Source organism: Eupeodes corollae, chromosome 2 (assembly GCF_945859685.1).
Source record: "Eupeodes corollae chromosome 2, idEupCoro1.1, whole genome shotgun sequence".
Taxonomy (NCBI): Eukaryota; Metazoa; Arthropoda; class Insecta; order Diptera; family Syrphidae; genus Eupeodes; species Eupeodes corollae.
The window spans coordinates 67,275,990-67,300,524 of record NC_079148.1 but is presented as its reverse complement, the minus strand read 5'-3'; the positions used below and the strand labels follow the sequence as shown (position 1 = coordinate 67,300,524).

The following is a 24,535-nucleotide window of genomic DNA, read 5'->3' as shown; positions in this document are numbered from 1 at the left end:
AAATTTTTTTTTGGGTATTTAATTTTTTGTACAAAAACCTTCAATTCGATTTTTTTCAAAATTTTACTAAATGTTAACAACAATTTTTTTGAAAGATAAAAGTAGTTAAAAGCCAATATCTACAATTTTTGAAAAGATATTTGAGTCGAAAATCAATTTTTACCAACTTTTATAAAATTTTTTTTAAAGTTTTTATTTTTTGGTAAACAAAATTGTCAATTCGATTTGACTCAACATATTTCAGAATGTTTAAAACAATAATTCTTATAAGAAAAAATAATTTGAAGTCTAACTTTCAAGGTTTTGAAAAGATATTTCAATCGATATTCAATTTTTACCAACTTTTGTTAATTTTTGTTCGGTTTTTAATTTTTTATAAAATGTCTGTCAATTCGATTTTGTTCAAAATTTGACTGAATGTTGACAACAATATTTTTCTAAAGATAAAAGTAAATTAAAGCCAATATCTCGAAGTTTTGAAAAGATGTTTGAGTCGAAAATCAATTTTTACCAAAGTTTATTATTTTTTTTGTTAGGTTTTTAATTTTTGTAAGAAAACTGTCAATTCGATTTTTTTCAAAATTTTATTGAATGTTGAAAACAATATTTCTTATAAGATAAAATAAGTTCAAAGCCTAAATTTCAAGTTTTTGAAAAGATATTTGAATCGATATTCAATTGTTACCAACTTTTAGTAAAGTTTTTTTAGATTTTTATTTTTTATAAAAAAAACTGTCAATCCGATTTTTCTCAAAATTTTTTCACATGTCAAAAACATTATTCTCCGTTGCTCAAAATTGTTTTGGAGATGAAATTATATTTTAGTCGTTAAATTTAGGAGGTGACAATTTTTTTTTTCAGTTTTTTTTTATTTAGAAAAAAAACCGTTGGATAGATTTTTAAAAAAAAATATATTGCTTTGAGATCACGTTACAGTTTATTATATAAAATTTAATTCAAGTCTCTGGCGTTTTTGGTTCGAAGATATTTAGGGTTAACCAAAATTTTCGCCTTTTTTTTAAACTGCTATGGTAAAAAAACCACCCACGCAATTTTCTTGAGAGCCCTTTCTGCATCTTTCTGCCTTATTATCTGTATAACAAAATTTATTTGAAGTCGATATATTTTCTGGTTCTTGAGCTATGGATGACGAAAAAAACGTCGCGAACGGACGTACAGACGTACGGACGTACGGACGTACGAACGTATGTACACACGCACGCACAGACATCTTTCTAAAAATCTTTTATTTCGACTCTAGGAACCTTAAAACGTCGAGAAATGTCAAAATTTTCAATTTGACAAATCGGACCCATTACAATAACTTCCTATAAGAAGTTAAAAATACATTACATTTGGTAAAAGTTTATTTTCGACTCAAATATCTTTTCAAAAATTTGAAATATTGGCTTCAAACTTATTTTATTTCACAGAAAATATTGTTTTCGATATTCAGTAATTTTTATATAAAGATCCAACAGTCCAATAAAATCTACAAAAAATAGTACGCAAATTTGGTAAAAATTGATACGAGTACATATAGACAAACTTTTAAGCAAGACAAATCGACAGACGGGATGGGATGTTATCGGTGTGGGTCGCATCCCAGTCTCTTTTTTTATTAATAATATTGCACTGTTTTAGATTTCTCATCAAAAAGAGTTTAAAGGACAGCATAATAAATGTACGATTTTTTAGTGAAAGGATTTGTAGCCTATGTTTTAAAATACAAAACACAAAAATGACAATAATTCAGGTTTATTCCCCGACCAAACAGCAACTGACGAAGAAATTTCGAACTTCTACAATTTTCTTTCTTCAAAAAGAGCTAAACACGGAAATGGACCTGGATTCACCCGAATGGGATTACAAAGAACGAAATGGGCTTAGTTCTAACAAATAACTGGAATTCCAAATTGAGTCCGATATATGGGACAAACTTACAGTGACCTGCTTAGTATCTATAATTTCTTTGCTGACTTTTTTGGTTCTGTCTTTAAACGAACATGCCAGCAAACAAGACCTCTGTTCATGTGTTCTTCTGATTCTCTCAATGTTAGTCAATTACATGTAGAGAAAAATGATATACTCAATGAACTATTGAAATTAAAAGATGAAAAGCAATCGGGATTTGATGGCATTGCACCAATAATTATAAAAAATTGTGGTTTATCTTTGACAACCCTTCTCGAAATTATCTTTAATCGCTCCTCCATGAAGGTTTCTTCTTACAACAATGGAAAAATTCTTACGTATACCCTATATTTCAATCTGGATCAAAAAATGAGGTCATTAATTATCGTCCTATCTGTAAGTTATCTGTTATCCCAAAAGTATTTGAAAAAATTGTTTAAAATAAGCTTATTTTTTCATTGAAAGAAATAATCTCGCCTTTGCAACACGGTTTCGTTGGTGGAAGATCTACCTCCACTAATCTCCCGATTTTTAGTAATTATGTATTGAGTGTTCTTGGACAGGATTATCAATGTGATGTCATATACACTGATTTCTCGAAAGCGTTTGACAGGGCCGATCACTCAATATTAATTGCTCAACTTCACAAGTTAGGCTTTTGCTCTAACTTATTAAATTGGTTCGATTCATATCTTACTGGTAGAGTTCAATACGTTTGTATTAACAACGTCACATCGAACCTGATTGTTGTAACTTCCAGTGTTCCCCAAGGGAGTCATTTAGGACCCCTTCTCTTTCTCTTATTTATAAATGATATTCCAAATGTTTTGAGTTATAGTCTTTGTTTAATGTACGCAGACGACCTTAAGCTGTTCTTACGTGTTAAATCTATAGCGGATTGTATAAAACTTCAAAACGATCTAAAAACGATCTCCATTTGAACGTCTCTAAATGTCATAATATGATGTTTTACCGTGGTATGTCTCCAATATTGTTTTCCTACGAAATAAATAGATTTGCTCTGTCCAAGGTTTCAGAAAAAAAAGATTTTGGTGTGATCTTTGATTTAAAGCTCACGTTTTGTAACCATATCGACTACATCATTTCTAAGGCCAGTTCGATGCTCGGTTTTATTTCTAGGAATGCTTAAAACTTCTCAGATCCTTTTACTTTAAGATCTCTATATTTTTGTTATGTACGATCAATATTAGAATACTGCTCTCCTATATGGAATCCTTTGTATGCTGCTCATACTAATAGAATTGAAAGACAGAAACGCTTCACTAGAATAGCAATCCGGATTTTACGATTTAATGTCGACATGCCATCATATAAAACAAGGTGTCTGTTATTAGGCATTCAATCCTTGGAAACATGCCGTAAATATTTTCATGTCATGTTTGTAAGCGATAATTAATTATAAAATCAATTGCCTTGATTTACTTTCGTTAGTGGGTTTTCACGTTCCAAATCGTACCTTACGAAATAATCGGTTATTTTATGTTCCTTTTCATAGGGTTAACTATGGAACCAATGACCCCTTAACTCGCTGTTTAAGACAAGCTAACTCTTTATGTAATGTCATTGATTTCAATTTATATATGTGTAGAGATTGTTTTAAAAAAAGGTTGTTACTAAGTCTCAATCTCGGTGGTTAGTATTTAGTATTTATGTACTTATTTTGTTATATTTGTATGTATATTGTTAAATAGTTTTAAGTAGTCTTTAAGAGCTATGTCTCTGCTTGATGAATAAATACGGTATTGTAACAGAAATGCTCAAATATGGAAAACAATCAATTTCTACAGTCTTGACCACGATTTTTAATGACATATTTATAACACAGGAGATTCCAAAATAATGGAAACAAGTTACAATTACGCTTATCCACAAAAAAGGAAATAAGGATGACATAAGACAGACCAATAGGGACCTTTCTATGATATATAAACTGTTCTCCAAAGTAATGTACACAAAAATTAAGGACATATTAAACAGAAATCAGTCAAAAGAACAAGCAGGATTCCGAAACGGTTTTTCAACAACAGACCATCTACAAACAATAAACTAACTCATTGAAAAAACTAACAAATTTGAAAAACCTTTGGATCTTTTATATATTGACTTCAGTAAAGCATTTGACTCAGTAGAACATGATGAAATATGGACAATGCTGACAAACCAAGGAATTCATCCTATCTCTATAAGGACGTTGAAAAATATATATACAAACAGCGTGGCGAAAACAAAAACCGAAAGAATAGGAAGAGAAATAAAAATAAAGAAAGGCGTAAGACAGGGGATCCAATGTCACCACCATTATTCTCTGCCGTAAATAAAATATTCAAGAGACTAAACTGGGACAATAGATATGGAATAAATATTTGGGGACAATATTTGAGAAAAATTAGATTCGCTGACGACATAGTTCTCATTTCATCAACTTCCGGATAAATACAAAATATGCTCATAGAATTGACAAATGAATGCAAGAAAGTTGGACTTCATATCAATAAGTCAAAAACTAAGATAATGACTAACCATATTAAAGATGACATGAGCATACGAAAGACTAAGTCATTCATTAACCAAGAGGAAAAAGAAGTTTCTAGACGCATTACCAATAGTTGGAAACAATTTTGGAGTCTAAAACAAATATTAAAATCAAAATATATATACTAGACTCTGCTAATCTACCTGTTATGACGTATGGGTTACAGATTATATCCTTGACTTCAAGTTTACTTGACAAAATAAGAATATGCCAAACCAAGATAGAAAGAAAACTACTTTACCTACGAATTAGCCAGAGAGTGAGAAATAGAGAAATAAGACGAAGAACTGGTTTAAAGGACGTGGTGGTTGAACGAGCAAAACTCCTTAAATTGAATTGGGCAGGACATATATCTAGAAAACAGGACCAAAGATGGACAAAAATCATTACAAAATGGACACCACCAGAAAGTAGAAGAACAATTGGACGGCCGAAGAAAAGATGGGCAGACGATTTGCTTTAAGAAAGACGAAGTTGATACAATGACACAATAGATAGAGATCTTTGGGCAACATTGGGCAAAGACCAACTCGAAGTATTGGCAGATTGAAAACCACACAAACATCACGTTCTAGATAATAATTGCTTTGTGAAGTTTGAGAATTTCATTTTATTAATGGATTATGCAAATGTACAATATTTTTAATACGGAACTACGGATGTTACATCGTATTTAAAGAATATTAATTAAATAAAAGTAAAATTATGTTCAAAAAAAGGTGGTATGAATATGGAAAGAAAAATATTTGATCTGTTACACGATACTATTTTGGCAACCAACAAACATTATAATTGAATTAATGTAATATACAAAGCCATAGAAGAACAAATATTCTGTAAAAATTAATGTTGACTTTTACAGAAAAGTTATGACAGGGCTTTTTTATTTTATGGACTAGCGACCCAGTCCCTTCATCAAGGAAAAGAAAAACAAAAATTCATTTCTTCTTTAGACAATTGGTGATTCCAAAGTCAAAGCATCTAAATGAAAGTTTGATAACAATCAACAGAATTGTTTGTAAAGGTTTAAAGCTGTTGTAAATTTTTAATACTGTTCCAGAAAAAAAATGCTTCGATGCATAAAAGTGATACAAAATATTACGTTCCTTTTAAATTTCGTGGTATTTTTTAGCAAGAACTTGTGGGCTATTTTAACCTTGGATGAAAAGGTCAGTAAACCTGGATTTTTAATTAAGATTTCATAACAGTCCATCAGTTATGCGTGATAATTATAGAAATCATCCAGTGCTTGTAATATATCTGTTCTTCATTAATGTGAAAGCTATAATCCTTCGCGATGTCAACAACATCGAAAAATTACGTGTTTCTCTCTTGGTATGTTAATAAAGTTGATTAAGATAATGTTAAACTTCAAACATCACATAAATCCAATGAAATAAGTTGAAAATTAAAAAAAAAAACTCAAATAACGACACTCTGGGCTTTAAAAATTGCTAAAGATGAATATAAGATTGGTTACTATTGGTTTCAAGTATTTTGTCTTTGATTGTTTTTAGAAACTAACTAAATTTTAATTACTGGGATAAAGTACTCCTTTTTCAGCCCAATCTATAGGAGGTCTTTTTTTAATTTTCCTAATAAAGAGTTGTATCCGAACATTTTTGAAATATTGTCACATTCAATGGAGCTAATTTTCGATTAATTATAAAAAAAAACAGTACTTTTTAAAGGGAACGGAATAGACGAAACGATACCTGCTAAATGGCCGCTGTTTTTAATTTAATTTAGTTTTAGTGATTGCTTTAGCCTCATTTATTTAGCTTGGTTCAAGCTGTAAGTGTAACTTAAAATCTTACTCAAATGTAGGCTTATAACTATGAGTGGGAATGGGTCAAAAGGAGTTTGAGGTTATAAGTCTTGATGTTGAAATCAAATTGACGTGGATTCTTATTCACCAACCGAAGCGGGTTAGAGGTTCGTTAAGGCAGAGCTGGCCTTACGAATTATTTTGTCAGTGTGAAGTAGAAATTTCAGTTCACATTTACGGTCACATAAAAGGCCGAGATCCCTTTTGTTTTCTACCATTTTTATGTGATGATTCTGAAGATAATAATGCGTTTACGCAAAAAGGTCATTGCCTGGCATTTGTTGATGTTGAAATCTAAGCAATATTTGGTACACCAAGTTGACAAATTATCGAAATCTGTTTAAAGGAGAAATAAGTCTGCATGATTTGCAATGATTTTGAAAAATTTCGTATTATCAGCGTAAAGAGACCCTTGACAAAGTTTAATCACCATGCTAATGTCATTATTTTGTAGTGATAAAGAGGAGCGGACCTAAATGACTACCTTGAGGAATACCAGAAGAAGTGGAGACCATATCAATTTCATTACTGTTTTCTAAGGCTCTTAGAGTGAATGTAACTAATTGTACTAGGTAATCATGCTGTGGTGGGGTGAGTAGAGATCTGCAATGGAAAACAAGGAGCTCGTATATAATATGCTAGGTTAGGTTAGGTTATAGTGGCTGTCCAAGATGGAAACGGACCCACTTAGGCCAGTTTAATGGCCCATTGTGATACCACATGAATATTGAGGCTTCCTCCTAAGCTCAATGGAACCAGCTTGAGTCCCTTACGAAACGTGAGAGGCTGATTATAACGATATGAATTAGATCGTTTAGATCGTTAAAGAAGAATTCTCCTAGGTAATTCTTGCGTTTTCGAGCTAGAGCAGGGCATGTGCAGAGAAGATGAAGAACCGTTTCTTCCTCTTCCTTGTCCATACAGCTTCTGCAAAAGTCATTTGAGAATACGCCTAGTCTCGTGGCGTGCTTTCCTATTAGAGAGAGCAAGCACCTTGAACGTTTTAAATCCAGTGTTGGCCAGATGTTTTTTGTGGCTTGACACGTGGTGATTTTGGTCCACCAGGTGCCTGCCCTCCTCGCAGCGTCTTGCATTAGTAGCAGTTTACAAGTAGCGATTGGTATGCCAGTACTTGCCAAACGTGGTAGGATGGGCTGTACTGTACCGTTCCTGGCGAGTTCATCTGCCTTACAGTTAGCTGGAATGTCTCTATGGCCCGGCACCCAGCATAGGTGAATATTAAACTGCTGCGCCATCTCCATTAGAGATGCTCGACAGTTATGGACTGTTATAGAGTTTGTAGAGACAGAGTCCAGAGATTTGATAGCGGCCTACGCTACAATGGTTGGGAAGGCGGAATGAGAGACTTAATTTCAGTCGTTCAGAGTACACACCACACCACCACCAACCCCTTCTTTGGTTTTTGAGCCATCTGTGTAAAAGTGGATTGACTCATCCTCTAAGAATGTCCTATCCTCCCAAAAAGATCTGGTAGGTATAGAAATCTGGTAATTACTGTCGAATTGTAGTTGGGGGATGGTGTAGTCTGTGTGCTTTGGAATTGATTCTAAGTACCTTAGAATTACGGAGTGGATAATATTGTTGTTAGTCCACTGCGACGAAGCATTGAGGCGAATAGCCGAGCTTGCAGCTATTTGTTTGCTAAATATGTCAAGAGGTGTAAGGTAGAGCAAGGTGTCCAGTGCTGCAGTCGGGGTCGTGCGAAGCGATCCGCTTATACATAGGCAGGCTGAACGTTGGACTTTATCTAGCTTGTCCCTGTTTATACCTTTCTCTAAAGCAGTCCACCATACTGCCACACCGTACGTTAAAATCGGTCTGATTACCGATGTGTATAGCCAATGCGTGATTCTGGGCTGTAAACCCCATTTATTACCAATAGCTTTCTTGCAAGAAAAGAGAGCTACAGTAGCTTTTTTGACTCTTTCCTGTACGTAGCGTTTCCAAGACCTAGGTATTTAGCCTCGCCTGAGAATTTTAATTGGATTCCTTTAATGTAAGGAGGGTTAACAAATGGAATTTTGTATCTCCTCGAAAATAAGACCAGTCCACACCGATCAGCCCAAAGTATTAGTCTGTCTAAGGCATTTTGTAAGAGTTCTTTTAGGATATTAAGATGCTTTCCTGAAACTGCTATAGCAAAGTCGTCCGCATAAGCTATCACTCTGAAACCCTCCACATCCAGACTAGTTAGGATTTCATTCACCACTAGGTTCCAGAGGAGAGGGGATAGAACACCACCTTGCGGTGTCCCTCTACTAACGAATCGTCTGCTAGAAGAGTTGCTCAGTTTTGAGTTAATTATTCTGCTAGCAAGCATTAAATGAATTAACTCCCGAAGCGAACTCTCTACATTTAGAGATATTAGTACAGATGTGATTGCAGATGTGTCCACGTTGTTAAAGGCACCTTCGATGTCAAGGAAAGCAACCATAGTGAACTCTTTATGATGGAGGGAATATTCGATGGTGCGTACTAAAGTGTGTAACGCTGTTTCCACCGATTTACCTTTACAGTAGGCATGTTGAGACGAAGACAGAAGTCTTGTATTGAAACGTGCCCTTAAATGGATATCAATCAATCTTTCCAGGGTCTTAAGAAGGAATGATGATAGACTTATAGATCGTAGATCTTTAGGATTGACTTGGGAGCATTTACCTGCTTTAGGTATAAAAACAACTTTAACTTCTCTCCATGCCGAGGGAACATGGACCAGGTAAAGACAGCTGGTAAAAATTGCCTCAAGGATTGGTGCAATTATATCAGAAGCCTTTTGTAATTCGACTGGTATTATACCATCTGGTCCTGCAGCTTTAAATGGTTTGAAGCTGTTGAGAGCCCATTGTAGCTTATCCTTTGTGATTAGACCTTGTGGGTATGTTGAATTTGAACTTGAACGTATAAAACTGTTGCAAGTTTCGGTAAGAGAACTACCAGGAAAATGAGTGTCCAATAGTAAGTTCAGCGATTCATTACTTGAATTTGTCCAGGAGCCGTCTGTATTTTTCAAGCAGCTTGGCATAGCTGGATTAGTTGAAAGAATTTTCCGTAACCTAGAGGCTTCAGAAGTTTCTTCTATCATGCCACAGAAGGATCGCCAAGAAGATCGCTTGGATTTCTTAGGGATTCTTTTTAGGAGTCTAGTTGGGAACCAACACGATCAAGAAATTTTTTTTTCCAAATTGCAATGGTTAAGTTGAAATTTTAACAATTTGATTGCTGAGGCAGTGTATCGTTTCGTTTTTTCTTATAATTCAGTTTTCACTTCAAAAATAGTTAAAAAAAAACCTTTTTAAAGGTAAAATTTAAACAATTTCAAAATATTTTAAGATCACCATTTTAAAATATAGGGTTCTTCTAATTAAGATCAACTTTCTGAAACATTATCTCTACGATTAAACCCTAACAATAAAACCTTGCATTATTTTTTGTTTTTGATTGTGTGAATTCGAAAAAAAATACAAGACAATGAAGCTTAACTCATTGGCCTGCATCACGTACAAAACGGTTGCCATGAATTTACAAGTTATTCAAATCAAACCATTAGCTGGTTTAATGGTTCAATTGTTAATAGAATTGGCATCCATGAGATGTAAACATAAAAACAAAAAGAATTTCACAACTTTTAATTCAACAGAAAAAATAAACTTTCAAACAATAAAAATAATGTTTCGACAGAAAAGAAAAACACCCCATACAAACCTTGACTTCATTAATACTGTTTTATTTTATTGAAATCTGATGGCATAGGTAATTATTTTTCTGTGATGTATGAAAAAAAAGCTCTGACTGTAATAATTATTAAAAATTATTAAACAAAGTATGTAAAAGTACAACATGCAATGGTAAAATGTCATTATTTCGTTGGTACATTCATCAATTCAATTAACCATCTGTACAGAGAGTATATAAGGTCAATGTTTCCTAAACGCGATGCGACGGCGATTGGGATGGCAATGTTCATGTTGTGTTTCTCGATCTGTCGATATGGACATTGGACAAATCTTGACATCACGTACGTGTATAGTGAACGTATTACATGGATCGTTTCTCGCCTCAAATCCCATGGCTTGATTTTATATTTGCATTAGGTAAAACGAAGACGGGACAGACGACCGTCCGACGACGACGACGGGACGACCAATGACGACCACAACGCCATCTGGATATAATTTAAAAAGGAACTGGTCTCTTTTATGGTTTCAATTAAAATAATATTAATGAGGAGATAGTAAGTATAAGTAAAGTATGTAGTTGGTGAAGTTGATCGGTCTTGTTTGATGATAATTACAATATCTGTCATTTGCCATTAATATTGCTTTTATAGATTATATTGCTTATTTTACATGTAGTTTGACGATAAGACACGCTTGATTAATATTGTCATTTAAATTTTGGCTTGTTTCAAGTTTTTTTTTTCTTTTTTTGGTTTGCTTTTCTTGGTAAAGTTAATGCCTGGAAGGCGCATTAATTCAAGGCAATGATTTGGTTATGCAAAATCTGATATTACCATAAACATTAATTATTTTGATAAATTATTGCGGTGAAACATGTTAAACTCACCATTCCATAGATATGGAAATTAAGTTTGATTTATTAAATTATGATTATTTTTTGTAATAGGAGAGGATTACCGAGGCTTGTTTCCTGAATTTCACACGATATATTGATGTGATCAAACTAACTGTCAGGTCGCAGTTTTTGTTGGTGTAAAAAAAATATCAGTTTCGCAAAAATTATTTTTCAAATTTAATTTTATTAGTTACATTTATCATGTGTAACATCATTAAGTTAACATTTCACGTATTAATTGTGAGTTGGAAGCACTCACAAGTTGGCTGAAAACCAACTTTTACCTGACAAGGTTGCTGACATAAAAACAGAGTATTGGTATTTCTGTCACTAAAATAGTAATTTTAAGCAGGCAGTTTTATTTTGGAGTACAATTAAAAATATTGCTTTTCTTCATGGCGATGGCCAATGAAACGCGATGGAAATTAGATTTATCTTGATGCTTTTCTGGTTAACGACAATGAGCTTGATGTTTTTAGTTATTTAATACTTCTTCATATTTGATTTAGAATAATACAAATTAAAATCACAAACCAAATCAGTTAAAAATTACTTATACTGGCTTTTAAATATATGAGGAGTGGTAAATTTTTTAAAAAAAGTATCAAAAAATAATCAAATTTTATGTTCACACTCCTAGAAAATCGTAATCTAATAGTCTCCGATCAAATCAAATAATACAAATGTATCAAACATGAACTAATTCAGGAAAAATATTAAGTAAATAAACACATAGAGGAAACGTTTACGATAATGGAGCATTGGTTTTAAAAAAAGATTTAATTCCTACTTTATTTAGGTTTAATTCGATCCATGAAGAGTTAAGGTTATATAGAATTCTCATACAATTAAGAAATTCATTTTTTTACATAGTTAGTTCTAAAGATGTGTATGCAGGCAATGAGCTCAAGACAATACCTTAGTACATTCATTTCACCATTAATAAGTTGTTGAAAAAATTTGAAATCGTTATTAACACGCCTCTGGTAGAGGCATTGCATTTCAAGAATCTAAAAATGATGTGTATAAGAAGGTACATCATAAGGATCATAAGACTCTAGAATGGAGTTATGTTGAATTGATTCAATGCGATTTTTATGATTTTTTTTTAAAGAAAGTCCAAGCTTGGGAAGCATATTCCAAATAAAGGCATGCATAACAATTGCTTTTATAAAACCAAGCATAGAACTTAAAAATTACTAAAATTAATGTTATTTTTAAATTTTAAGTTAAAACAGAAATGAACATCTAAATTCTTAGAAGTGAAAACGGGACAGAGTTTTTGCTGCGAGATAAAATTATCAAATACATTTATGATGCGTTCTACAAGTTATCATCTGGCATTTTGAAGGGTTAAGCTAATGGCTTTTTTCTTACTCCAAAATGTTAAACTATTAATATCACCCTGTAAAATATACGATCATGAGTGGATTTTATTATTTTGAAAGTCTTCAAATCTGTCATAAACAAATATTAAAATCTTACTTAAGCATAAATATGAATTTATGTCTCGTCGTTGTTAATATCACAGGATAAACAGAAAGGGACCAACATGGATACCTTCAGGAACACCAGATTAAGGAAAAAAAGTTATAAAAAACAATTCCGAAATATTACTTAGTAGGATCTATTTTCAAGATAAGATTTCATTCAAGCTAAGATAAAGGCTCTAAATTTAAGTTTTAATAGTTAGTGCATGCACAGTCAGCTTCACAACCTTGCTCCCAAGCGTTTGTAAATATGTTTGAGAATGTGAGAAGACTTGTCGCGGTTTATCTTTTTCTCATGTATCCATGATGTTGCTCGCAAATGAAATTTTTAATAAAAAGTCTACACTCTTTTACAACAACGTGTTTTTTAGTTTAGGAATACAGTAAGGTTTGGCAATAGGCTTGTGGCTTGATATGTGCAGCATACATGGAAAGAAGTGTATGGCATTTATGACAATGCTAGTATGGCCTGGAGTCCCAAACTAAAAAAGTATCGGTGATATTCCTACACATATGGGATTATGTACTATATACAGTATGGTACCAAAATCTTGGCTTGTAACACAAGGGCGCATAGTACGTTTGATGAGACAGCATTGCATTCAGCCCCATACTGTACCAGAGATGTAGCAATGCTTCTAGTTTTTCCCGTAATAATTTATGGCGTGATAATCGATACCCTTATTGGATTGCTGTCAATAGTGTAAGTATAAGGGACATAACAATAATGTATAGACTTTTCTGCTAATAGAATTGTACATGCCACCAGTCAATATGGGCCTGAATCCCATACTGGCTTAGGTGTATCGGCTATAACTATTGTCGACGTTACTATTCTCAGTATGGCCAAATTAACTATGCTTACAACTTTTTATCCAATGGAAATCTTCTAAGCCATACAGTATTGCGTTCACACCCATACTGACATTGCAATGTATTTCTTTCCGACACGATACGACTACAGCTAGTTTTCGAAAAGGAGAGAAGATTATGAAAATATATTTTATCAACTATTCCAGAGCTAATTGCAAATGCCTCACGGAAATCGGATACAACACCTTAACAGATATCAAAAGTTTTACCTAAGGAAAGTTAATTATAAGTGAAGTTAACTTAAAAGTCATCAGATTTTTTCTTTAAGTTTACAAGGTCCCAAAATCCTTAAAGATTATATATAATAGAACAGACAAAATTAAAAAAAATTGTATGTTCAATTGGAGAAGATGTTTTGATGTAAGTTTTCTAAGCCTTATTACTTTTCTTACGCAGTGAACGTAGTTCTATCGTGTACAAAGGGGAATATGTATCTGCAATTCCAGAAATGTTTAAGTCTTCACACAAAAACTATTAATTAGTTGTTTGGTAGTAAAAGTTATATCAACAATCAAAGGATTACTTAAGTAAAAAAAATGTCCAAAGGGTTGTGATAGTTTACCAATTTTAGTGATTCCTTATCTAGATCCCAGAACAAGCTTAGGGGAAGCGTCAAAGGAAAATATTAAATCGAGAAATCAAATCAAATCAGTACCCTGACGTTGATACAAGAGTGGAAACATGGGAAATTTTTAAATTGGGTTTTATTACTATGACAAATAGAATCTAAAGAAGAGGATTCTAAATGATTATAATAAAAATTAATGAGATCATACTACTATCTTAAAAATGTTCACAAAATTTTAGACGCATGCTGTATCTTTTGTAAGACATATCTTGAAAATCAGGGATTTCTAAACATTTTGAGAGTTTTGGAAGAAATTTCACAAACCAATTATATACATGTACATATATCTGATTCACAATTTAACCTAAAATCTGTTAATTTAAAATGGTGAAAAATTGTGAAGTCTTCAGAAGAAAAAAAATGTATTTAAACTCAGACTTTTTACTCAACAATTGAGGCAAGTGCATTCATATTTAAAGAAGTTTATTACGTGAACACCGGAGCTAAACTATTTAGTGCTTAAAATACCAGAGATTATCTTTTACTAGAATTTTTTTTTTTAATATGAATTCTTGATAAAATTATAAATCTTATTTTTAAAATATGTTTAAATTTTGTATTGTCTTGTCGAGTTGAAATTAATATGCTCTTAAGTACTCAATGAATTTTTAGTCAGTCAATAAATCATTGCTCACGAAAGTCCGTTAAAATAGCTTAATAGGTTGGAATTTTGATACTTTTGAACCAGTATTTTAGAATTTTAGAGAACACTGAAAATACGTGGCACGATATTGTTTTTTTGGTCAATTGTTTCAAAATAAAGGTGACATTTAATTTACAAATGGTTATAAACTTTAATTGTGAAAAGAAAACTTAAAAAATATGTACGTGTATTTAATTATAATGCTTCAAAAATTAAAAAAGAAGTAAAAATAAACTAAGATTACTAATTTTTTGTTTTCCAAAATATAAAGAAAAAGATAGAAAGCTTTAAAAGGATAGGGTTTAAACAGTTGTAAGGATGGAAGTAAAACTTGATACGAAGTTCAATCATGGAGATGTTATTTTTCAAAGAACTTGCATCGAAAATTAATTGTGCTTTGAATAAAATCATAGATATACGTTCTAAATTAATAATTTATGGAAAGTAAAAATTTTACTTTTTATTTTTGTGAAGTATAGCGTTTAGTTCAAAGGACCGCTTAAGTTATTCCAAATTCATTTAAGCCTTCTTTTTCCTTTTTTATAGAATTATTATTTATAATAGAATTCATAAAAGGAACAAATATTGTTTAAGTGTCACACAAATTATTACATTGAACTCAAGATTGAATTTGTTGCACGAAACTAAAATTTCATAAAACGACTTATAGTGCACCGAGGCGTATACGCATTTTTATTTCTATTAATCACTTTTTAATAAATTTCTTTTCATTTTTCTATTCGTATTGCTTTGATTTCTTTTTCACATTTTCATTATTATTATGTCTATACAAAAATTAATCAATCATTCACATAATGCAGCGAAAAAATATGAACAATTATGAATAAAGTCCATATGCTCAAAACAATACCAAGGACAAGCATGAAAAAATGATAAAACAAATCGATAGGACAGTTAATATTTTTTGTGGTTTATGAAAACATATTCTAAAAGACTTCTCAACACATCCAGACAACATTGGAGACTTACCTTAACATTTGAATGTTGCAATTGCAAGAAAGTAGCAATCCCATTTCGAACACGATTCTTTACTCCACGTACAGTTCCCTTGGAGCTCCGTATTGTCGATGTGGCTGACGATGGGCTGCGAATATCCTTATAACCAGCAAAGGCATCATCACTTAAACTTTTTGGTTCATCACTCTCGTCGACTAGACTACCACCGAAATCATGTTCATTCACATGGAATGTATAATATTTATCGTTTTCGAATTTACGCGATTCCATTGAACCAACCGACGACGACGACGAAGACGACGACGATGAATACGAACCTTCTTTAATTATTACACAACTCTTATTGTTATCTTTGCGATAGCTTCCGTTAGTATCGAATTTGATATTATTATTATTAATATTATTATTATTGTTGTTTGTATTGCGTTCATTTAATAATTTATCATTATTGTTATCATTATTCAAATCAACGGCGGCATATTTGAAATCTATTTTTGTCGAATAACCTCCTCCACCATTCGATGATGGGAGCAACGATGACGAAGACAACAACGATGACGACTTTAGCGACGATGGCATTTTAGAAACCTTTCGATCACGAATGTCTCGAAGTAGTGAATCCGGAAGGAAGGATAACTTCGATGGAAGTCCTTCGGACAAACTCAACGACTCACAACTCAAACTCGATTCACTTTCCTCACTATCCGTCAGGGAACCAGCTCTCTGATGTTCATGCAAAACACTTCTCGGACGATGATTGTTATCCTTCATTAGGATCTTAGTGGTCTTCAAGTGCATCTCAAGTTTTGGAGCTGACTTTTTCGGCAGTGGCGGTGGTGTAGTGGAATTTGTAGTGCTGCTGCCATTGTCCATGTCACTGCAAGTGCCACTATCTAGAGTGTCACTTGGTGAAAATTGACCACTACTCATCATATAGTATAAATAAGTCGGATTGCTGACATTCAAGTCGGTAACTGAGGCACCACTGTTATTAGACTTCTGGACCATAGTGCTATCTGATGATCCTTTATTTTCACTGATATCCTTATCGATATTAAGCTTTAGCAGCTGTTTTTGATTATTATTTTCACCACTATCCGTTTCTGTCAAACTCAAATTCACAACCGTCACTTTATTTTTCACCACACTTGGATTATGATCGATTTTGTTATTATTTACGGCAGATTCAATCTTTTGTATTTCCGATTCCGGCGAAACTTTTATTTTAACAACATGAAAGTCTTTTTCCGTGGATGAAACTGATTCGGTCACTGCACTTGCACAATCTGTTACTAGTTCTTGACTATGGTTAATAATCTCGATTTGTGAAACTGGGGAAACATTGGTAGCAGCAGCGTTAGCAGAAAAATCGGTAGTGGTGCATGGAGATGGTAAGATACAACTAATACTATTTTCATCCACGTCTATACCGTCATCTTCGTTGACTATATTTGTTTTTTTACCTTTACCAACGCTAATGATCGTTGGCTCCACTTTCATCGTCTTCGTTGTAAATTCTGTCTTCGTCTTCGTCGTCTTGGACTTCTTCGTTGTCGCCAAATTAACATCATTATCATCTTCAACTACGATTCCCAATTCCGTCCCGCGAATTTTACGATCTTCTTCTCCTATCTGTGAAGATGGCCGATCGAAATTTTCTTCTCCTTCTTCTTTAAAGTTGTCTTTCTTAACTTGCATTAGCACCAAAGAAGTGGGGCTTTCCTCCGTTGATGATGGTAGTGCTAGCGATGGTGATGTTGATGGTGATGGTGCTGGTTTCAAGTCACTCATTGTTGTGTTTGTAAAAGAAATGGTCTGCGAAGAAGGCATTTCACTTATGTGGTATCTCTTGAGGTTTTCTTTTGGGATATCTTTGGAGTTGGTTGTAAGTAGAGCTACTCCACCGTTTATATCGATGCAAGTTGTTGTTGTTGTCGATGGCATTATTGTATTGATAGATGAACGAAAAAGTGGTGTAAAAGATACAAAACTATCTATAAAATGGATTGATTTGATTCGCACTTTGAATACACTTTATTGCAAAAAGCCTATAACAATTCCATTTTATCTTTGGCATAAAAATGTAGGTAGGTACGAGTATGTATAAAAACGCAAAAAGAAAATAAAGATTTTCAAAACAAAATCAGGTGAATGAATTTAAAAAAATATAATAAAAATACTTTCAATGTATGCACATAGATTGTTTGATTTCACAGTATCTTAAGTTTTCTTTTGAAAAAAAAAAATAAAAATATCTTTTCTATATTTGGATTAAATACACTCTGGAGTATCATTCGAGATACAAATTTCAATCAAAGATTTCCTGTTTGTTTTGCGAGAGTTTGAGTATCGTAAAATTCTCTACGAACTTTGGCCAAAGATGCGTCTTGCCTTTTCCGTTATATGATACTCGTATGTTGTTATGAAATGAGGAAATTCAAGCATGCATAGAGTATCTTCAAGATGTGATTTGTATAGTTTACAGAAAAAATGCGGTTTTTATCTGATTTTGATTTTGAGTTGGGTGGTGGTACGTCTCTTTCTCTCTCTTTCGGTCTCTCGTGTGGATTGGCCCAGTTTTGTCAAGTTCATCCATTCACTACACTTTATAAGGATACCGGCTTTTAAAACGGGATAAGCCTTTATGAGAAGAAGTATCACCGTGATGTTCTTCTTTAACTTCTTTTTTTTTATTATATTTATGTATACGAACGGAGCTAGCTCTGATTCGTTAAGCTCAGAACTCACGACACTTGTGCATAACTAGAATCAAGTTTTTGAATCAAACGAGTATTAATTCAGTTCTTTAGGCGGACGACACACTGATGCATGCATAACTAAGTATTCACATCAAGAAGAAAATAAAAAGTATCTACAAGTTTGTAGATGGTTTTAAAAAGAAACAGAACTTGTATCTTACTCTCCTTTGCTATAAAACGAACAGGTTGATAGGTATGTAGGTACTTTATTTGCGCGACTAACGGTTTGAGTTGCTTAGCGCATTGCGGTGTACATACAGCTCTTAACAGTATCGCGAAGGTAACTAAAGACTAAACATTCGACTTGAGGTTTTGCCATTTTTTTGTTTCTCTCGCTGGCTGGCGCTGCTGGAACGAATGGAAAAAAAATATATAATTTCACATTAAAATAAAAACAAAAACAACAACAACAACAATGTTAATTTGCGGCTTAAGATCGCAATGAGTGAGGTTTTGAGGTGTAGGCAGGTTGGTTGTTGTTGACGGTTTTTTTTTTTGTTGTTTTCTTAAAGTGAAGATGTTCCTACGTGGAACGTTTTATTGAGTGTATGATAATGGATATAAAGTTAAAGAAGGTTTTTGGCGGGTGTAGCTCGTGTGTACATTGTACAGTGTGTTTAGGTAAATAGGGTTTTGAGTTTGAGTGGAATTTATACTTGGTTTATTGTTATACTTGTTTTGTTGTTTTTGTTGTGAGTATTTTTGTTACTTTTCTGACATAGTGTTTTAAAATTATTTTTTCTTTGGAAGGTATCTAGGTTTGTGCTTCTGCGCCCGTTGTAATGGAATTTGTTAAATTTTAATGGCATTCTGGGTTGATAGAGGTAGGTTGGTAGTTATGGAAGAATGGGTGCGAAGATGATGCATATGAAAGTGATAAATCTATTGGATGTTGTCTTCTCATAACGGTTTTATTTGAATTCTGACTTTATTGATGGCGTTGGGATTTTTGTTTATGATTTAAATCCTGGTGCCACTGGGAAACTATTTAATCATAAATCTAGGTAAGCTTCAGTCTTATCTTTTAATAAGAATTTAGGCATTCAAGATATAATTAAGTGGAATATATTAGTTTTTTTTTTTAATTAAAAGTTTGCAGCAAATTTAAATTAATTCAATCGATATAGTTTAAAAACCGGTCTAGAATTGTTTGAATTGCACATAGTTGAAATATATTTGACAAAAAGGGTGGTCTTCCAATAAAAGGTTTCATTTTGATTTTTAAGAAGAAGCAGTGGGTGTTTAAATTAAATTAAATTGGGTGGCACAACAGTCCATTGTGAACTAGGGCCTAATGACTTCCAACTCTCAACCATTCCTGTGTGCGAGTACTGTTGTCAGGAATGGAAGGGACCTACAATCCGAACGGCTAATTTGAGAAAGCACTTTTTCCTGACAAGAATTACTCTTGAAGGATTTGTCAATTCCTCGCAGTTTAAAATTAAGGTGGCACAGGCAGGGATTGAACTCAAGACCCCTTGCATGACAGTCCAACGCACTAACCATCATGTCACGGGTACTACTTCACCGTAAAGAAGAAGAAGGAAAGCCAGACGTGCTTCGAATAAAAAAAGTCTTAAGGATTTTATCAATTTCAATGTGTTGTTATAGCGTGTATCGTTTCATTTTATGTATGTTCGTAGTTTGTACTTATCAAACCTTAAAAAAGTGACATCTGGCAAAATAGTTTGCAATTCAAAATTAAATCTCTTATAAAGCAAACCCTTTAAAATCAACCATAGATGCTTTATTATTGATTGATGCTATTTTGATGATATGGTGATGTTCATCCTTGGGTAATATAAAAAAAATATATAAGGGATTCAGATACACTTTGGTTGTCACACAAACAAAACAATATATTTGTAAAGGAATAAGTTGTGCTGAAATTAAACATCACCTTATAATGTGTCTATCACATCAGGTTTTTAAAATACGCAACTCTAAAAATGCTAAAGACAACTAAAAATGTTTTTTCTTTATAGAGATAGGTCAACATTTCCCTTAAAATTAAATTGAATAATAAAGTACCTAAAAATCTTTGTTTTCTAGTTACAGTTTAAATCTAACTAAGTTTCTGGAAATTTTCATTAGTTATGAAGGTTTATTTGTCTCTATATGAAGTTCTGAGTAATCCTTGCTTCCAAAGTTTTTTAAACAAACACAACTATCTGCTTAAATGTTAAAAATACCGTTTTCAACATTTTTTAAAAATATTTTTCAATAAATTACTTTTTATCCGTTTAGCCCTTTTCTGTTGAAACCCGTTTAAACACAAATCGTTCAGCGTTTCTTAAACCTAACAACCTATAAAGATTTGGATAACCATTACGAATTTTATTGAAGAAAAGTTACTTCATGAATTGAAACAGCCGAAAAAAGCCATATAAATATGTTTTTTTTTTTGGATTCCAAAAAGGAATATGTCAAAAACCTTAAGTGGTAGAGTGATTTTGAAGTTGGATTTAAACAACTTTCAACCACTCTTGTGCGCGAGTAATGTTTTCAGGAATAAAGGCGATCTATTTATTTATTGAATCCGTTAATATAAACTTATAGCTATTTACATAATTTTTAATTTAAAATTTTAACTAACATAGAAATAAATAAATACTAGAACATATTAAAAAAGCTTTCTTTAAATTGTTTACTTTTAACATTGCCATTAACAGATGAAATTAAACTATAAAATTTATTGAAGACTGATATCAATTGATTTAAAGGGCTATTCATACCAAAGTTAGTTCTGCTAAAGATTGGACATAAAGGTATCTGTCTTCTTATGCCAGTTTGATTAAAGCTAAAATTTAGACGATTCAGAGCTGTTGAGGATATAATAGAACCATTAATTAATTTTAAAATAAAACAAAATTGGAGATATTTTCTAGGTTGTGAAAGTGTAGGGAGGTTTATTAGCAAAAGTCTCTGAGAATAAGGAGGTGGTGTGAATATTTGGGAAAACGGAAGAAAACGAAGACAAAAACGCATAAATCTTTTTTGGATACTTTCAAGTCGGTCTATATGGACTGAATAGTATGGTGCCCATATAACACAGCCGTATTCAAGTATTGGCCTGACAAATGATACATACAGTAGTTTTAAGACGTAGAGTCACGAAAGTCACGAGAAAAACGTTTAGCTTTTTTAACTATAAAGTTATAATGGTCACAGAACGTTAATTTACTGTAAAGAATAACACCTAAATCAGAGAAAACGGAAACCTTACAAAGGGAGGAAGAATCTAATAAATAGTTATAATCTGTAAATGTTTTTTTGCGTGTAAAACACATAGTTTTACATTTGACGGTTTGTATTGCACCATTCCCTAAAACTATGAAGATCTTCTTGAAGCTGTGAGCAGTCATTAATTGAACTAATAGATTTGATCATTTTAATGTCATCAGCGTATATTAAAACGGAGGAGTTTTTTATAACGGATGTTATGTCATTTATATTTAAGATAAATAATAAAGGACCTAAATGGCTACCCTGTGGAACACCAGAGCTGACGTAAAATTGGTCGGAGAATTAATTTCTGAATATAACACTATAACTTCTGTTCTTAAGATAAGACGAGATCCACGTCAAGAATTTGTCGTTAAACCCTAAGGCCTTAAGTTTATGGACTAAAGTCTTGTGACACAATTTGTCAAAGGCTTTACTGAAATCTGTGAACACGCAATCTACTTGCTTACGATCTTCGAAGGAGTCAAGGCAGAAAGAAGTGAAGTGAAGTAGGTTTGTAATTGTTTATTTATTTTGGACGAAACCATATTGATTTTCACATAAAATTAAATTACAATTAAAGGATAACATCTTACAGATAATAGACTCAAATAGTTTGGGAATAACGGAAAGTTTGGCAATCGGCTGGTAATTCGTAATTTCATTCTTAGACCTTTTTGTATGAATCGGAGTTATAAATGCACTTTTCCATAATAGTGGGAAAATTGAGCTTCTAAGAGATTCATTGAACAAAACAAACAGAGGGTACGATAAATGGGACACACATTTTTTTTAAACACATGATGGTACTCCATCAGGGCCAGGGTAAAAACAGTCATCAAGTTCTGAGACACAACTAACAATTGAATCCTCACATATTGTCAAGTCAAGTGAAAAGAAGGAGGCACGTCGAAAGCATCTTTGAAGAAATTAGCAAACATATTTGAAATTATTTGGGAGTCATGACTTGTTGTGTTATTAAAAGACATAGAGTTTGGGTAATCGTCAGTTTTTCTTTTACTTTTTAAGGAATCCTAGAAGTTTTTTGGGGTCTGTTTCAATTCATTTTCAATTTCTATAATATAGTCTGAGTATAGAATATTGGAGTAGTCAATGAAAATATTTTTAAGTTCGGAGTAAGTCTTCTTCTGCTCTAGTTTTACTAAATTTTAGCCATGCCTTATTTTTTTATTTTTTAAGTTTTTTAATTGAGTGTCAAACCATGGTGGAGTTTTAGATTTATAGCGAGATTTTCGTAATGGCGTAGTTTCATAAAAACAGTTAAAAATAATACTAAAAAAATTTAGACACATGTCATCAATATTGCGATTTAGGAGCAGTTGATTCCAGTCAACATTACACAATATGTTAATTAGTTCATTAAAGTTACATTTTTTATAGTTGAATTCAAGTTTTTCATTTGATGTATTAAAAAAAAAACTTTAGATGACACAGGCAGGGATTGAACAAAAGACCTCTGGCATGACATAACCTTATCTTTTTTATTGATTTTGCAGTAAAAATCTTTTCTCTTTTTTGATAAATAATTATTTCCCTCTTGGAGAAAATCTTACACAGCTAAAATAACTTCATTTCTACGACTTTAAAAGTCATTAAATAGAATTCTAGATTTAAAGTAAGTCACCAAATGTTAGAGGAGTAGGGAGTTGGTGAATTGGAGTTTATGTTTGGAAAAATATTTTCTATTTTAAAAACCAAACCTTATAGTTATATCAAAAATCCAAAAAGAATCCGTCCTTTTTTAACCTCCTAAAATTTTCGTCAAAATTGAACTCGAAATATGTGAACTTTTTCTGTGGCGTATGAAATAAACGAGGCATCATCAATATCGGAAAAAGTTTGATAGTTGCAGTATACGTGTGTTGAAAGAATGAAAGGGACTTACTATTTTTATTGTTTTTTATGTCATGGTTATTTATTTATTTATTCATCAATATGAGATTTAAAAATCTAAAATTAGACTACTAGATAAATGTTTACATGTGTACAATTTATTAAATAAACTTAACTATCTTAATACTTAAAATATAATTGATATGACTGAAAACTTTCCATCCCGGCTGTCGATTTGTCTTGCTTAAAAGTTTGTCTGTATGTACTCGTATCAATTTTTACCAAGTTTGCGTAATATTTTTTGTAGATTTTATTGTTTTATGAAAAAATGGACAGTTGGATTTTTATATAAAAATTACTGAATATCGAAAACAATATTTTCTGTGAAATAAAATAAGTTTGAAGCCAATATTTTTAATTTTTTAGTCGAAAATCAATTTTTAGCAACTTTTGTTAAATTTTGTTTAGGTTCTTAATTTTTTGTACAAAAACTGTCAATTCAATTTTTTTTTTAAAATTGTAGTGAATGTTAACAAAAATATTTTTTGAAAGATAGAAGTAGTTTAAAGCCAATATCTATAATTATTAAAAAGATATTTCAGTCGAAATACAATTTTTACCAACTTTTATACATTTTTTTTAGGTTTTTAGTTCTTGTAAGAAAATTGTGAATTCGATTTTTCTCAAAATTTGTCCTAATGTTGAAAACAATATTTCTTATAATTTAAAATAAGTTAGAAGCTATTATCTCAAATTTTTGAAAAGATATTTGAGTCGAAAATCATTTCTTACCAACTTTTGTTAATTTTGTTTTGGTTTTTAATTTTTTGTTAAAAATACCGTCAATTCGATTTTTTTCAAAATTTTACTGAATATTGCCAACAATATTTTTTGAAAGATAAAAGTAAATTGAAGCCAATATCTCAAAGTTTTGAAAAGATATTTGAGTCGAAAATCAATTTTTACCTTCTTTTATTAATTTTTTTTTAAGATCTACTCAATTGAAAATCAAAATCAATACAATTTAAAATGTTGTTAGTTTCTTTGACACAGCGTGTTATTGTTTCATTTTTCGTGTAATTAACTCTGTGTACATCTTCTCCAAACAAACAACGTATTCAAAGTTGACATCACAGAAAACATTTGACGTCTATTTTCAAGTGATTGAATAGCTAAAAGTTGGCATCTAGTTTTGT

General features: G+C 32.1%; 1 protein-coding gene across 1 annotated transcript in view; it reads right to left on the bottom strand.

Moving 5' to 3' along the window:
• LOC129946634 (glutaredoxin domain-containing cysteine-rich protein CG31559-like) overlaps nucleotides 1–18,561 on the bottom strand; it is a 100,481-nt gene extending 81,920 nt beyond the window's left edge. The window contains exon 1 of the mRNA XM_056056885.1: nucleotides 15,514–18,561. Within this exon, the coding sequence (XP_055912860.1) occupies nucleotides 15,514–17,445 (1,932 nt within the window). The 5' untranslated portion in view covers nucleotides 17,446–18,561. The remainder of the gene's footprint in view (nucleotides 1–15,513) is intronic.
• Nucleotides 18,562–24,535: the final 5,974 nt, after the last annotated feature.